Source organism: Lissotriton helveticus, chromosome 4_1 (assembly GCF_964261635.1).
Source record: "Lissotriton helveticus chromosome 4_1, aLisHel1.1, whole genome shotgun sequence".
In the NCBI taxonomy this organism is placed as follows: Eukaryota; Metazoa; Chordata; class Amphibia; order Caudata; family Salamandridae; genus Lissotriton; species Lissotriton helveticus.
The window spans coordinates 1,492,678,519-1,492,695,927 of record NC_136063.1 but is presented as its reverse complement, the minus strand read 5'-3'; the positions used below and the strand labels follow the sequence as shown (position 1 = coordinate 1,492,695,927).

The 17,409-nt window shown below is 43.0% G+C and overlaps 1 protein-coding gene across 2 annotated transcripts in view; it reads right to left on the bottom strand.

The window, feature by feature from the left end:
* TXNDC5 (thioredoxin domain containing 5) overlaps positions 1-12,911 on the bottom strand; it is an 83,927-nt gene extending 71,016 nt beyond the window's left edge. Inside the window, exons 1-2 of one of the 2 annotated variants that reach the window (XM_078688083.1) lie at positions 12,515-12,911; positions 2,442-2,591 (exon numbers count right to left, since the gene is read on the bottom strand). In XM_078688083.1, the coding sequence (XP_078544209.1) occupies positions 2,442-2,591; positions 12,515-12,711 (347 nt within the window). In that variant the 5' untranslated portion in view covers positions 12,712-12,911. The remainder of the gene's footprint in view (positions 1-2,441; positions 2,592-12,514) is intronic. The other variant, XM_078688084.1, reaches the window with a different exon arrangement.
* Positions 12,912-17,409: the final 4,498 nt, after the last annotated feature.

Genomic DNA, 17,409 nt, shown 5'->3' with positions numbered 1-17,409 from the left:
CGGAGCTGTGCCCTGCATATCCTGAAGGCCTATCACCAGGCTGATGGGTCTTCTTGAGCTCTAGTGGCGAGAGGAGATGTCAATGAGACCTGACTAGGGCTGCACCAGTCCTCACACAACGGTGTCTTTACCCCCCTGTACTGTGTCTGGAGCCAGGTCAGGAAAAGGCAGGTTCTCATGCACTACAAAATACTTTCCTTTCAAGTGTTCCTACTTCAAAGGCATAAAGAGGTATAAACATTGGACCTGTGACTCCAAAACTTCTGGACTAAGAGGACTAAGAGGAGATTCCACCAAGAAGAAGACCTGGAGAAGCTCTAGGAGGGGCACTGCCATTCTACTTGTTGCTGTGGTGGGCTGGCCTGCTGCTTCTGTCTTAAGCAGTGAAATGACTGGCTTTTGCTTTCTGTATCCTGCTTGCCACAGTTCTCCAAGGGCTTGGGTGTGCTTACCTCCTGTAAAGTCTCAGTGCCATCAAAGACTTCGGCTGCAGCCCCTATAATCCTCTGCTGAGAGTTCTGTCCTGCCAACTGGTGCCAAATACCAGTTCTGGACCCTTGGAGGTGGTTTTGCTGCAAAGGACTCAAGAAAATCAAAGCATCCACCTGTTTTTCCTGACGCACCACCACCGTGCAGTTTCACTACCTCATCGACCCAGTGTGTCCGGATTTTCTACGCATCACACTAGTGCGACCAATTCTTCATCAACGTAGTCCAGCAGGAAGAAACAGGAGCCACGTGTCCAGAAACTGACGCATCACCTCCCGTGACAGTAAAGAATAGACGCATCACCACCTCTGTGCTGCAGTATGGAAGCGACGCATCACCTCGTCTGGGAGCAAGTAATCAACGCAACGTTTTGCTTTTCTGGACCCTCACCTCCACTGCGCCGTTTTAGTCTTTGATTTTGACGCATCACAGGTACTTTGTGATAAAAGTGACGCATCCAAAGTTTTCGATGACTGAACTATTTTAAACCTTTTTTAAGTGCTATCTTTGCTTATGTATGTTGGATTGTCGTTGTTTTTGTCTTCGATAAAAGATTGGTTATTTTTCTAAACTGGTGTGGTGACCTTTTGTAGTGTTTTCACTGTGTTAATGTGTGTTTACATACAAACGCTTTACACACTGCTTCGGATATGAGCCTGACTGCTTGTGCCAAGTTACCAAGGGGATGAGCAGCGGTTATTCTTTGCTGTGCAATCTCCTTACCCTGACTTGAAGAAAGGGTCCCTACTTGGACAAGGTGCAAGCCACTGCCACTAGAGGCCTCCATTTCTAACAATTTATATGCAAAAAAAAACAAAACAAAAAAAAAAAAAAAACAGAACACTCGGTTAGTAGTTACCAAGTTTAGTGGCAAGCAGCTCCTGTATAGAGCATCCTACAACACCAGCGACACTGAATTTGGTCACATCAAAGGTCCGCTTTTCCATTAAAAAAAATTAAGTATAGGATAAGCACAGTGCCATCCACCAGATATAGAAAGGGACAAAATCTTTTGCCATTTGTAAAGCAAAGTCTTTAAGCATAGGATTGACAGTGCCATCCGAACCGCAAAATTACAAAAGCCCGTTACCACTCCAGGCACAGTATTACAGCTCTGTATTGGTAAAATACCATCCACAATTAATCCCAACACGAGTTTCATTATCATTATAGCTCAAAGAAGGACAAACAAGTAAGGGTTCACTAAGGGAATGAAGGGAGGCCTGTGGTATTTCACATCCCAGAGTTGTGTGAACCCAGTTTACCTTCCTACAAGGGCCCAGCTACTCGCTCTGAACCCTTTTATGGGTTTAGTATTCGGGAAGTATTTCCAAAAAAGCCAAGTGTCTGCTCTGGTGCTCAGAGGTAATAAACAAGAATTGACAAAGATTGTAGTTCCTGCACTGGTGACCTATTAACTTTGCTATGGATTTTTGCAGGTGCACCACAGTATAGGCACACCTACAGAATGATGCGTGTACCATTTTATTATTTGTTTTTTACTGTTCCAAGATGGCAGACGCCACTTAGAGTAGTAAAAAAAAAAAAAAGAATATAAATGTGTTCCTTGCGCAAAAATGCTCTGGCAGCAATAGGTATTTCAATAACAGACAGCTAAAAGCGGTTTGTAGAAGTGGCCTAAAATGCTCCGATTTGCTGGTGTTCTGTTAAGGGTTGAAAACACCATCAAAAATTCCCTCCTCTGTGGATAGTGCGAGAACTAAAATGCCGTTGGCTTCACTGAATTACTCTAGGTGTACGGAAGGGATGGTGTAACACACTCTTCGACCAACATGTATTTCTGCCTTCTTCCTATAATGCAGCCTGAGGTTTTAAAATAAAAGCAAAAAAATGAAATCACGCGTCAAGTGAAAACCTGTTTGGATTGTGTAATATGAAGGAAGACAAACATTTAAAAAAATAAACATCGCTCCATATCCTTCTGTACTTACGTGGGGTACCCTCGAACACCGTGCTCCGTGCATACCGCACTGTCCTGAGTACAATCCACTTTTGCAACGTAAACCCGGGCTTCCGGCATGGAGTTGTACTTGTCACCCATTTCATTCCAAGTTGGCTGAAGACGCTGGCAATGGCCACACCTTTGGGTAGAAGGCCACACAATTAGGGCTGTAAATGGCTTTACAGCATACAATCTCTTTAATGAAACACATTACTAGCATGAACTATGGAAGACCACGGCGCCGATAAGATTGTAAGCATTTACTTGGGAGCGCAGAGTAAGCAGCAGCTCATTGTGTTCAATATTGTCCCAAACAGTTTGTGAAACCAAAAATACCCACCGGAGACTTTCCAGCAATTTTGATCCACGAGTGGTCATGCTGTTTAACTATTCAAAACGTTTTGGATCTTAACTGTTAAGGTTTTGATCCGAGGGAAGATGGCACCTAGAAGAGGCGATTCATCTGGATATAAAGATGTGAAAACTAACACACCAATGAAAGGAACAAAAAAAAAAAAACACAACACACACACACGATCAAGAGTTTGAGATTGTAGGCGCCATACAGAGAATATTGAGAAATAATGTATGTTGAATGAAATTTCTCATTTAAGCCCAGTGGAGTAAGCAAACCAACGTTATGCAATATTGTTCTGTCCAGGGGTCAGAAGAGGACTTATTTTCGGGTGGAGTGGAGTAAGGAAAGCTTCAAAAGCCATGACACGAGATACATGCCTGGTTTAGCAGTGATTATTTCAAGTGTTAATTCCAAGCTAACACTTCCACCACCAAAACAAATACACACAGGGTTTCAATGTTAAACACAGTTAAACACGAAGTCGATTTGTGGCCTAGCTGGCATTTTAACCCCCACTCCGTCACTTGCTTACGCCCTTCAACCACTACTGAAGGGTCTGATAGGAGTACCATTATAGTGTATAACACATTAATGAGGAGTCTGCATGCTTCCTGCTGGGAATCCTATTAAAACGTTGCAAACAGGAAACAACGCAGGTTTTCTGTATTGAAAAGCACAGATTGGCATTGAAGTCTCTATTATTAAGGGAACTGTTCCTTGTGAAAGGGCAGATTGCCGTCACTCAAAGAGTACTACACCAATGGCTGAAGTTGGCCGACCAAGTGCCCAAGCTCTAGTGGGCAGAAATAAAATGTGAATGAAAACCAACAAGATGTCCAGGGCGGTCTGAAAGTACTCACAAGTAAGAATATTTGTATTTATTATAAAAGTTTTTTATTGCGCTAGCTTGACTCGTGGGCTATCAGAGCGCTTTACATATACACAGGAGAAAAAAGGTTGCATAACATGATCTAAGGAAGCAAAAAGTATATAAGCAAAAGCATAATTAGTCAAAAACAGTGAGATAAAGGTTGCATTATATAGCATGAACTAAGGAAGCAAGAAAGTATAAGCAAAAAAATAACAAAAACGTAATAATTAGGCAAACGGTGGTGGGGGGTGGAGACTAAATAAAGTAGGTGGTTGGGACAGTCAGGTAACCACCTATCCTTGATGGTCAAGTGAGGTGGAGTCAACTAGGTTATCAGAGTCTCGGTTGGTTGACCTTGGACAGTAAAGAATTTGTTGAGGAGATGGAGTTTCAAGTCCCTTTTGAAGCAGGAATTGCATCGGAGGTCTCTAGGGAGTGAGTTCCACATCCTGGGTACATTACCAGAGAAGGATCGACATGGAGTGGTTTTCCTTTTCGCTTTCGGAGGGATGGGAAGAAGTGAGTTGGAGCTTCTCAGAGTTCTGGATTTTCCAGCTTTTACTAGTTTGCTGTTATGGTAGTTGGGGGAAAGTGAGTGATGGGTTGTGTGTGTGAAGCAGGCCAGTTTGTAAACACAATCTACCTTCCATGGGAAGCCAGTTGAGGGAGTTGAGAGCTGGTGTGATGTGATCAAATCTTTTTGCACCAGTAATGAGTCGGGCTGCCATGTTGAGGACTGACCTTAGTGGGGCTAGGTAAGCTTTCGGTGTTCCTGTTAGGATGGCATTCCCATAGTCCATTTTGGAGAGGACTAGGGATTGTACTATTGTATTGTGATCATCTTGGGAATGAAAGGTTTAATTTTCTTGAGGTGTTTAAGTGAGTAAAGTGCACCTTTTGCTGAGTTTTTGCTGTGGTCTTTCATTGATAAGTTCTTGTCCAGGGTAATGCCTAGTGACTTAACCGGATAGGACGAGGGAGCAGTTTAGGGCATCAAGATTCTTGAGCCAGACTTGGATTGGTCGGTGGTTACTTTTTGGAGAGAACAGTATTAGTTCTGTTTTGTCTGGGTTCAGCTTTAAGTGATTTGCATTGAACAAAGATTGGATCTTGGTTAGTGTGATATTGAGGTGATTGTATTTTTTTTTTTTTGTAGTAAATTTGAGTGTCATCTGCATTTAGGTGGTAGTTAACTCCCGCTTGTTTCAGAATGATTGCCAGGGGTTCCATGAAGAGATTGAAGAGGGAAGGTGAGAAGATTGATGCTTACGGGACCCCAAGTGTGACTTGTTTGCCTCGAGAGACAGGAGTTGGTTTTAATTTGCTGCGAACAGTGCTGAAGGAAGGAAGTGAACACTTTCAGCAAAATCAAAAAGGTGTAGGCTAATGCTAGGCCCAGAGTGTAAATGTGAAAGACAGCTTGGGGGTGATACACAAAAGGGCCCTAGGGGAGGAGCTTGGTAGAAGCAGAACACAATTTAGATGTTTGCAAGTTCCTTGTGAGCATAAATTAACTTCTAAAAGAATCAAGTGCAATTTCGAAATATAAAAAAAGATACTCTTTAGCTGACAAACGTAAAGCAAAACACCACAAGAGACAATGTTAGAAATAAATAGGCAGAATTATAAAACAGTGGAAACAAACTTATTAGAACTCCGATAAAGTGTTTCCCATTCAATTTGGCCTCCATGAACTTCCAAAGCGAATTCAACGCTTGGGTGTTTATTTCCCAGTAAAATCAGATAAGCAGCTGGCAGAGCTATACAACTTCCTTATTCTTGAGTACTAATCTAACAAGTATACACCCAGGCTGGCATCAAGCCACTTACAAGTTGGCATTTTCTGATACATACGAGATATCTTATACCCAGTCTAAGTGAAGTAATCTGTGGAGCTTTATGCTACAAATTGATCCTATGCAATCATAATGATGTCACTCAATACTGATGGATACTGACTACAATAAACCAATCACTGCAAAAGTAGGCACTAGGACTAGACTAAACTATGGGATAATTAATACAGTCCTCTAATATAGACATTATCCGAATAACAATGTGCCCATTTCTACACAAAGGTACTGCTTAAGGTTGCTCACATACGGTGTCTTTTACAAGCAGCAACTACAATACTTCAGAGTACAGGGCTTTCAAAATATAGCACTCTTGAAAGGTAATGCTTTTATCACTTCCTTCCTAATGGTGCACCAAACAAAGCAAGTTTCATACCGTCTAGAGTTGAAGCCACGAGGGAAAGAGCCATATTGAGATTAATACCTAAGCTGGGCAATCGGAACCTCCTGAGAGGTGACAACTAAGCGGGGATTAGGATTGCCCCAGCGGTTGGGGGGTATTTATCACACCTGGTAAAAGCGAATCTCCCCAGCGAAATTCTGAATCTCCCCAGGATTCAGAATTTACCTGGGGAGATACGCTCTAATTATATCGAGTTTTGGGTGAAATATTATATGGCTTTTTGGGCTTACCATAACATGACCTGCATGCTGCAAGTACTGTACTCTTTTCCCCAGTTAAATTCCATAGGTTTGACCTGCTCAAATGTAACAAAGGGAGCACCCTTTATGGATAAGCTCTGCACAACTTGAAATGCCAACCCCTGCGCGAGGGTCCGAAAACTCCAGCCCACTCATAATTAGGATCTAAGTAAAGGTGAGGTCTATCCCGAAGTTCCTTAAACAAAGATAACAGGCTCTCTGACGACACAAATTTAAACAGTAAAATAATTTGCCTCCAAAAAATGTAGGCCAATTTAACTCGACAACCCCTCCTTCCTATGGCCTTGACACCAAGCCACCCTTTCCAGAAACTTGGGAAATTGCTCGTAAATGCCCTTCTTCACAATGGCCCAGCACACAGATCACTCTTCTTCGTTTTTACTCTACTTTGCCTTCTCTTTTGCTCATAGTTATACTTGTCCTAAGCAGGAATCAGCACCAGAGGTCTCTACATCCTAGGAACGAACATTCGCGCAAAAAGCCTCCTTTGTGGAGGCTCATACTTGGTACTCTCTGAACTAACCTGCACTCAACACCCGAGCGTTTTACCCTCATATGCTTCGTAGACCAATAACGCTCTGAACCGCTCCATCTCATGCCTAGAGCATCAGTGTCCCCACTCCCACTGGTTCTTGGATCCACTCTTATAACACCTGACCACAGCTTTAGTCATCTAGCACAACACCGAAACATTCCCATAAGGTCTCACTGTACATCCTACAGAGTATCACACTTACCAGTCACAAAGCACATTAGCAGCCCATGAGACGTATGAAGAACTCTTATGTATAGGATCGTTGTTCCTACTTATCACACACACGAAGAAATATAAATACACATGCAATTACAATACCACTTTTGTGGATGCAGCTATGCCTCATATGAGACATACGCCACAAAAAGTCTAAATAGCTACTGGTTTATAACTTTTAAGGGTTTTAAACGCAAGCGACTGCAGCTTATTAGAGGAAAAACATGTTTACTGAGATAAAGGCCATTTCTGTTGAGTCTAGGTGCGCGCCTTTGAGACGGGAGCAAGAACAGGAAAAAGAAATAGGCCTTTTCCCTTGAGAACACGATGAGAACGCTTCAAAGCCGGGAATCATTCTCAAGTGCGTCGGTATTCCACATTCAGACACCTCCTTGTGTAAACAACTGCTAATATAAGGCTGCGTATCCTGCTGTTTTTTGCCAACAGCCCTGTGATGCACAGTTTACCAAGTGTAAACAACTATAGGACTTCCTCCACTCTAGATGCAGTATCAAGATGTTTCCTCAGTTTGCACATTTCATGACCCAAACAGATATTTGTCATATCCAATTTTCAGCAGATGTGTGGCTTTTTATTTGTTTCAAGGAACGCAATTTCAGAAAGAAAGTCTGCTTTTACCAAAATGTGGACGGATACAAAAAAACGTTTATTCCTGCAAAATGTTTGATAATGGACGTACTCCAAGTTGGTAATTATTTTGGAGCATAAAATTAAGCAACAAGAACCAATGACTTAGGCCACCGTGGGAAGGCTAATGCCGGGGTTGTGCGAAATGTGTATATTTTTCATATATGAAGAAAGCAATTTTCACAAAACTTCACGAAATACATTTCGCGCATGCAGAGTACATTGTCGGTGTTCGATGCTTCAGCCTGCAACAAGTTCTGGGCCAGGAGGTACCAGGACACGTCTCTCTTGGGAAAATGTGGCTAACAAATGCATCTCCAACATGTTTGAGTCAATTGGATGAAGACTGCCTACCCAAATACTTGGCCCTTTGGAGAAGTTAAGAAATATGAGTATCCGGGGCCAGCACGGCCACACTAGGGACAAGATTTAGATGTCGGCGGAAGGGTTACCCCATCTCAATTGTGAGCATATCCAATCTGCTAAATTTAAATCCCATATGCTATAATGGGATTTATATTTCAGCAGACGGGATATCCGTCACTGTTGTGAGGACATCTGTAGATCCTCCGCTAAGGCAAAGAAGCATAGCCCCACACCCTTCTGCCAGAAGCTTAAAAAAAATGGAAAATAAAACTATAATATAAACAGGTTTATTATCATTTTATTTTACAACTTCTTAGTGCAGAGTCTTGGGAGCGGGGCCATCGCGGAAGCAGTTACGGAGGTGCATGTCGGTTTGGCCAGCCGTCTTAGGATGAGTGGGGAGGGTGGGATGAGTGGGATGAGTGGGGAGGGTGGGGAGAGTAAGCAGCAACACGGATGAAAGAAAAAAAAAAATAGTACCTGAATCACAGCGAGCAGTGGATGGACTTGGAAAGACACTAATCAAACCAAAACGTTCAGTACTTAGTTCATGCCCCAAAGGATACAACAGAAATTGACATAAGTGTTATGTTAATTTCTTGAGCACAGGTATGCCCGAAGGTGTCCTGGCTCTAGCTCAACTGAAACCTAGTAGCTTCAAGCCCAGGAACCCGAAAGATCTGATATTGACAATGTGATGGTTAATCTTTTCTTTCAATGTTTTGCTATGTAAGCATGTGCCACAAAAAAATAAAAAATATGTTACCACCTAAACATGGTGGACACATGCTAGCAATTAAACAAAAAGATTATATACATAAAAAATAAAAACATTTTATAGAATAGTATGGGGACTTCCTAAACAGGTTTAGAAACCCTTTTTCGTTTTACAGCAATCACAAGAAAACATCACACAAAGAAAAAGGTACTACTGACTTTTAAACACTGCAACCTGAGAACAGGTTACTTGACACAGGTTGAATAGACAATGATGGGTAAAATAAATTAAATGTGTGCTAACAAAGTAAAGGAAAAAAAATTGGCAAAGTAAAATATTGGCCCACTGAAGCAAACTTTTTAGGCTGATGGGCACATGTGATCAGGAAAAATACGATCTTTACCACTACTAGAGCCACTTGCTGTTGTGTGCGGGCCAACTGTGCCATGAAGTATGCAGCAGTGGGCAGAAGCAAAACGTGAATGACAGATGAACAAACAAACTGATGAAGATTGTTACCTTATCATTTAGAAATTAAAGCAGCCTAAGGAAGACCTAAAAACTCATGTCCTGAGATGCCCCTGCTTGTTTCACTTGGAAGCATACCCATGCATTGCTGGAAAACCTACCAGATGTATGGTACACAGTCCTATCAAGATCTACTTGATAATTTATACTACACTTAACTGGGGTTTACTAGAAACATCAGGTCAACACATCTACGCAGACTATCACTGCAGATGTTGACCTTTCAAAATTGTAATATAGCCTTATGGCCCGCCGTAGAGGGCTATACCGGCTATTAAAGCCCCTCTCCAGCGTTAAAGGCCCCGAGCCGAAGGCGAGGGTCTTTAACAAGGGAGAGGGACTTTAATAGCGGTATAGCCCATCTACGAAGGGCTATAAGGCTATTAGAACATTCTGTCACTAGAGGACAGAATGTTCTAAGAAAAAAACAAAGCCTTTTGGAAGCGTGAGGTGATTGGAATCCCCTCAGGCTCCCTGAAGCATTTGTTCACAGCCAGAGCTGTGAACAAGGAAACATTGGAATGTTGGAGCTCCAGGCTTATACCAGCCATTATAAGCCCAGAGCACTCCATTGTTTTCAATGGAGCTCCCAACATTCCAATGTTCTAATATAGCCTTATAGCCCGCCGTAGAGGGCTATACCGGCTATTAAAGGCCCTCTCCAGCGTTAAAGGCCCTGAGCCGAAGGCGAGGGCCTTTAACAAGGGAGAGGGACTTTAATAGCGGTATAGCCCATCTACGAAGGGCTATTAGAACATTCTGTCACTAGAGAACAGAATGTTCTAACAAAAAAAACCAAAGCCTTTTGGGAGCGTGAGGGGATTGGAATCCCCTCAAGTTCCCAGAAGCCTTTGTTCACAGCCAGAGCTGTGAACAAAGAAACATTGGAATGTTGAAGCTCCAGGCTTATACCAGCCATTATAAGCCCCGAGCACTCCATTGTTTTCAATGGAGCTCCCAACATTCCAATGTTCTAATAGGGGGTATTTTCACGTTAAAAAAGCATTGGCAATGCCAATCATTTCTAATTCTGTATGTAAGAAAAAACACGTGTGCGCTAGTTTAATAAATAGAAGAGATAGCACAAGGTAAAAATAGGGGATCCTCGTTTACCAAACATAGGAAATATTGCCCTGGCACTGCAGAGGTCACTGGTCTGAAAACTCTGTATGAGGAAGAACACTCAGTCACCTGTCCTATCCTTTTTTTCTCTAAGACGTTTAAGTTTTGTAAACAGCTTGTCACTAATCAAAAGGCAAAATGATTGATAGCATCAGGGGCAGTTTATAATTTAATCCAGTGGTTGCAGATGGGGGCCACCAGCTCTTATTTTTGGGAACAGGCACTTACTTTTCCTCATTAGACTTTGACCCAGCGCAAGAAAGAAAAAAAACAAAAAGGGGGTGGGACGGAGGACGAAGAGAATAACGAAGTTCACTGAAAAGGGGAGAAAGAAGAAGGGATGCGGCAGAACCAGAATGGGTGCAATAAAGGGGCATGAATTATGTTGTGGTGGAAGAAAGAAGCATGAGGTGGAATCAAGACTGAATCACTGGTATTCAACAAGACTGACATACATCAGCATTGGTTGCGGGCAATTTTTCAAACCAAGCACTGATCAGAGGCATATCCATTGCGCACACTGAACAAGCACTGTGCATACAACAGCAAATGTTCGCCCCCTATCACAAAACAGTTACATGAGTTCTTCTCTGATACAGATGCCTAATGGGCATCAGTACAGAAAGTTTCCAATGGGCACAGAATGTGTAGCATGAACGTAAATACAAGCTGCCCTCACATACGAAAGAAACAGATCATAGCTGAGTGTGTGTGGTGGGGGCAGGTACAATCTGGAGTAGGTAGCCAGACACTCTCAAAACATAATCACTACATTTTAAGCAGTCAAATGCAGCTGGTCCAATCCGAGCTGGGGGGTATCTATAATCTACCAGTAAGAGAGGAAACTTCCTGGTGGAAGCCACAGAGGAAGGCCTGCCAGTTTGCCTCACTTAAAATTGCCCAACGCAACAGGATGTACTTCGAACGCATGGACAAAACGTAAATAGTCTAGTAACTTTATTCCTCAAGCTTGAATCCTGTAATATCACTGCAGAAACCAAGGACAAAAACTGAAAAATTCATCACAACCTGTTACTTTTATGTTTTTACGAGTTGCCCTCTGGGGTTCGGCAATATATTAAGATCTCCTTTGTTAAATGTATAAACGTGTAATACGCATGTTGGCTATGGTAACATAGTTACGTACACAGCAATAGCTAGGTGCAGAGATTTCGAAACTCACTTAAAACATTCCACACCATAGATCGGTCTCAATGTCATTCGAAGCTAGGGCAACTTTTTCACTCAGTGTCCCATTTTACAAATCTCGACAGTCGCACACGACCATTAACTTACCATATTTGCTTCAGTCCAAGATTTAATGTTCCTACGGCACTTTTCACATGGAAAGTCTACCACATTGTGAGTGTATAAACGCCCTCTTTTATACGTTATTGATCAATGACAATTCATAACTGTACTTAGCATGTCTTTTGCCCAGGTGATCATTTCAGAGCCTAGTAGCCTCTGAAATGATCCCCTGGGCAAGAGATTAAATCCCACTGCTGCACACTTGGATGTTGAGATCCTTGCAAAAGGTGGATGTGAGAGGTGTTAGCAGTACTGAAAGTGTGAAAAGTATTTGGCTTGCGTTGAGGGATATTTTAGCAGAGAAAGTTGAAATAAGGTTGAGAAATATCTAAGTCAGGCGAAAAATGAAGTCTCTTCCGGCTTAACAGGGAATGCTGTGACGTGGAGGTGTGCGCGTGGACTTGGACTAAAGTATTCATCATAGTGCGATGGTCTAGGGAACCTTTTCGACGCTCCCTCAGACCCCAGTCCCCCTTTGGCCTGAAGAGGAAGTGACTGTGGTGCCGCCACGTCAGCAGCGAATGCCCGAGCAAACCCCGCAGGGGTGTAGCTCCTGGCTTAACGACTAACACTACACCTTGGTTCGCCTAGGAGCCCTACAATCAGACAGTTATATGCTTTACAGCTAGTTTTCTAGTATACCAAGTAGTTTAACACAACTCGAAATCAACTTAATTCAGTGATAAATAGAGGGGGCACTTGTTCTTACTTAACACATTGCAATTCGGCTGAAATTCTGCGAGCGACTTTCTAAGGCGTCACGTTAGCTAAGGAATGCATGTACTTTGCAGTCAGCAACCCTGCGTGGGAGATTATTTTTGTTTTTAAAGGAGGTGTGCTATTTTTCGCATCAACGTATCTGTTCATATTTACCAGGGCGCGAAGAACATGATGAAATGCGGCGCCTCGGTAATGGCGTGAGTGAACATCTCGCCGTTGTAGAGGTGCTTTCCGTGGGGGTCCTCCTCCTCCTCCTTGGCCAGGTCGGAGTCCTCGGGCTCCCCCCGGGCTGGCAGCAGCGCCGGGCAGAGGCAGAGCAGGAGCAGCAGGCACCCGCGGGGGAGAGACATGGCAGCCGGGGGTGAGGGCCGAGGACAGAGAGACCAGCAGAGGAGGAGAGCGACAGGGAGGCAGTCAGCTGAGCGGGCGAGGGCGGCTGACAGCGGGCCTGTCTGCTCTCTCTCCTGGGCCTGGCCGGCAGTGGTGCTCCTCGTGCAGTCAGCGGCGTTTCATTTTACTGCAGCTGCCGCAAAGCGCCGTCCTGGGTTGGAGCCAGGGGGAGGCGGGGCCCGCGCTGACGTGTGTCTAGAGTAAGCACACACACACCACCAGGAGCTCACACACTCTGCTGTCCGCGTCCAGCTCTTCGACCACTGTTGCCTCCCCTACATGTATGCAATTGAAAAGGGGCATCTGCGGACATTTTGTTGACATTCATTTGTAAGGTACGCCAGTAATTGCGTACACTGAGAAGGCCAATTTAAGTTTGAAAACGTCAGTTTTCTTTACAAGAGTTTAGTAGTTAGCGAATGTGGCGTACCAAGTAAGGAATGTGGCGTAACAAGCAGCGCTGCCAACTTTGGGACTGGGGAACAGGATTCGAGTCAGGCGTCCGCTCAACATCATGTGATTCTAAGCAATTCACATTGTCTCTTGGCCCTACGTAAAATTATATTTCCTTGTGCGATGTGACTAGTGCTTGTGATAGCATTAAAAAACAAGCATTTACAATGCAATATGTCTCGCATTAGTGAATGTTTGAGCTATTGGCATTGCAAATGAAACAGTACCAGTACTGCACATTAATTGGCACACTTATATGACACCTGCAAATAAGCACTAAACTTGCACATTAAATAAGAAATGCCTGTAAAGAAGCAGTCACACGGCAAATTAAGGAAGTGCAGTTAAATTGAACAATTGATTCTTCCGGAATGGGAGGCATTGGTGTTCCTAGTAGCGTGAGATTGGACGTTTATCTGGTGGCAGTGCATCACATTTTGTCCCATACTGCTTCACTTTTGTGTTAACTTTAACAATATTGGGGCTAAAGTTTAACATCACTATTATCAATTTACCACAGTATTCAGCAATTGGAAGATGACCAGTTAAGGATTGCAAAGGGCCTACCACTGCAGGGCTTTTAGTAATTTTTGTTGCATTATAACTAGAAAGTATCTTATTGAAATCTGTAAACGGTGTAGCGGGGAGGAATTATGTGGCAAATTTTAAATTAAGAGGAAAATGCTGCAGCATCGCATAAATATAGTGCCCCTGACTATAACTATCATATTACTATGCACGGCACCCTAAGACAAGAGCATCTCCCAGGTCACTCCTACATAACACCAAAACATTTTGCATAAAGCAGCAATAGAAATAAGACACTATCCCAGCCTTGAACTGCTTCACGGTGTAACTTGCTACCCTCCAAAACCTGATTCGAAGCTGAACATACAGAGATGTGTAGATTTAAATATAATTTTATGCAAGACACTACAGCTGCCACAACATATTACGGCTTTTCGGCGCCCATCTGGTTGTCATGGACATTGCGCTGGAGGTAAAAATTTATGGATATACATCGCAAAATATTCTTCGTTGGCCTTGCTGAAAGAATAAGTTTGCATTTGATGAAACAAGCGTGCTTTGAGAGAAAACAGAAATGTGTCCCTCATTGCTAAATAAAACAAGTAAATTTGACTTCAAAATGCTGCAATGGTTTTGCATTTCAGACTGGCAAAGGTATGTTGCTCTGTTTTAGGTTTGCCATGTTAATTTACTAATTTATTTTTTTAAGTCTGAGATTTTAAATTGTGCACGATCACCTGGCACTCTGTTGTCTCACTCACCTGAAACTCGCCTTTTATAGAGAAATCATCTGCTGTGTTAAGAATGGAATTGTTTTACAATTCTGAGAAAAGATTTACTGCACCTACGTTACTCTCCTCTGCATCATACTAATTTAGTGCAAATTGTAACGTTTAGTTTGATTCGAATTCTCAGTCATACTATTAAGTGGTAAACTTCAATGCATCAGTATTAAAAAGGGGCTTCGTGTGAACACTGTTAGTTAGAATTATTTTAATGAAAGTTCGGCGGAAATTCTATTTGTCAGAACTTCATTTTAGAAGAACGGGAAAACGGAGCCTAAGCCATGCAAAAAAAAGAACAGAAAATGCCAATATCTGTGTCTGCATTTTCAGAGCACGCTCAATCCGTTCTAGTGCCTATGGAGACAAAGTGAAGCAAGCAAACCTACCTTTCAGAAGGAGAGGATGGTGGAGGAGTGGAAAAGAGAATGACCACCCGAGAGGCGAACAGAGGGCCTTTAAATACCACCAGTTGCCGGGAATCCATTCAAATAGATTTTTTTAAAAAAAGCAGAACACAGTTTTCAGATCATTTTTCTGTTTTGTAACAAATTTATGACGAGCAGCAGGCGGGATTACACTCAGTACAAATGATTACCCCATGTCTTGCAGACAGCGCATGCGTGCTGATGCTCGACGTAAAAATGCAAACATACAGATATATGGAATACTTGGTCCATGTAATTCTTATATCTGTCTATTGGATGGAACGCTCACACGCATATAAGTATCACACATATTTTAGGGCTGCTTTTATTTTTAAAGTTTATTTAAATGTTTAAACTGTCTATTTGCCAACAATCTGTGACCCCCCAAAATTTTAATTTTTTAATACCTCAAAACACTAATCAGCGCACTGATCCTGTTACTGGAAATGACATCATAGACCCCTGGAAATGACTATGATGCCTGTCCTATGTGAGATTATGAGATATAAATGACATAAAATAAATAAATAAGCTGTTATCACTGTGGCCAGCCTTAACCTTTCAAACACAGGGCCTGTTTCACAAAAACTTTGCTTAAATTTACAATTTATTTCCCTATTCAAAAAGGTATTTTACGAGCAGTATCCTTAATGACTGTGATTTCTCCCCACTCATGACAGAAATCCACGGATAAAAAAATTGGACTGTCCTATCTTTTCTGTGCGGTCTCCACTAGGAATGCAGAGACTCTGCAGTCATAAGGATAATACTTGTTATATACCTTTGTGAATAGCAAAATATCATAAACATACATAAAAGTGGAAGTTTACCTTCGTGAATCAGACCCCAGTGTCATGACACACAGCAAACAAATATCACTGTATGTATGTATGCAATAAATAGTTCAGGCATGCTAGTTCTTTTCTTTCCTATTTTTGATCACCCTTCTTGAAATGAGTCATCGCCCAATTGGAGCTAGCTTTACCTGCCTTTACCTTTACCTGCCTATGGAACCAGAGCACGGGAGACGGAGGAGCGGACCTGGTGTGGAGCGGGAGTAAGAACTACCCTCCCCAGGGTCCTCTGCGGTGCCCAGCGTCGTCGTGCAGCCGTCAGCATCACCACAGTGCCAGGAGGCGCCGTTAAAAGTTTCCAGGGGCGCCCGCAGCGTGGGACACGTGCAGGCGTGCCCGGGCCAGGGGCGGGCCCGTCCAATACCGAAGGAGGCCGGGCAGGGCTATATCATATTTCAAAGTGACTGGAGATTTATCGCTGGGCCCTACTGATAAGGTACTGTTGTAAGAGTTGCCCTGACTCACTTAGGGGTTTCTCAATTTCGGCACTTTAACATGAGTAAAAAGGCAATAACAGGGCAGGGGGTTGCTGGGACCCTGGATGCTTTCCTCTTAAGGGCTGAATCTGTCCTAATTCATGATATCGAATTTACTGAAAGGAGATTATCTCTGTATCCCCAGTGCTCACTCAGGCGAAATGCCCTTCCCACCACTTTGCCAACATCTAGTGTGGAGGAGATTGAGGAAACTCCGTCCCTCACAAATGGACTGGATGTTATGGGCTTGAGGTTCCGTGGTTTTCGGGACCGGACTCCATTTGTTTGCGTTGTTCATAACGCCATTTTGTGTTGCCCTCACGTAGGCCGTGGAGGTAACCGAACGAACAAAGTTGCATGGGCCTCATTGTTCATGTATGCATTAAACAGGCCCTTTTCTGACTTGTGAGTGAACTGCAGGACGCTGACCTCTTCACCTGAAACTGACCCTTCACAAAGCCAATTTCTCTGGTTGATCTTTGTCTAAGATTGCCCCTTAATGTTCAGGACCTCGTTAACCTTTAGTTTCCTTGCACATATCTTATCCTAATCAACATCTGAATTGTTTCTTTCCTTACGACTTTTCATTACATGGGTAGTGCTTTCAATTATGGGTTTGTCCGGCTTGAGGAAATTGAATTTGGGACAGTCCTAATAATTAACTTTTGGGTTGGGTTGCTGCAAATTGGGTTTTTGTTAATGTGATACTCAGTTAGAAAATGTGTCCTATTGGTCAGAATTTTGCGCAGTGGGTGTACATTTATAATGAGAATATTGTGTATAAAAGGTGATGTCTTGCTCTATGAAAATTGAACAGTTTCTTGAGTTGTACACCGTGTTGTATTGCTGGGGTTACTGTTACTAGCTGCAGCTAATAAATTTGATCTCTGACGCCACCTAGAAGTATTCTGTGTCTCTGTTTGCCAAGACAGGAGAACCCGAAGACTTTGGGCGTGTCCCTGGCGCCGCTGGGTTCTAAAACCCGGTTCTTCAGACTCTGGGCCAGTGGTTGTGACGGCACCGGCTATCAATGAGACAATGCATAGGTCTCAAGTCACAAATAGGGGCCAGTAGGCTAAGACTGGGCAGGGTCATACTCTTGTGTCCCCATCCAAGAAAAGCAAAGGGCAGGGTAGT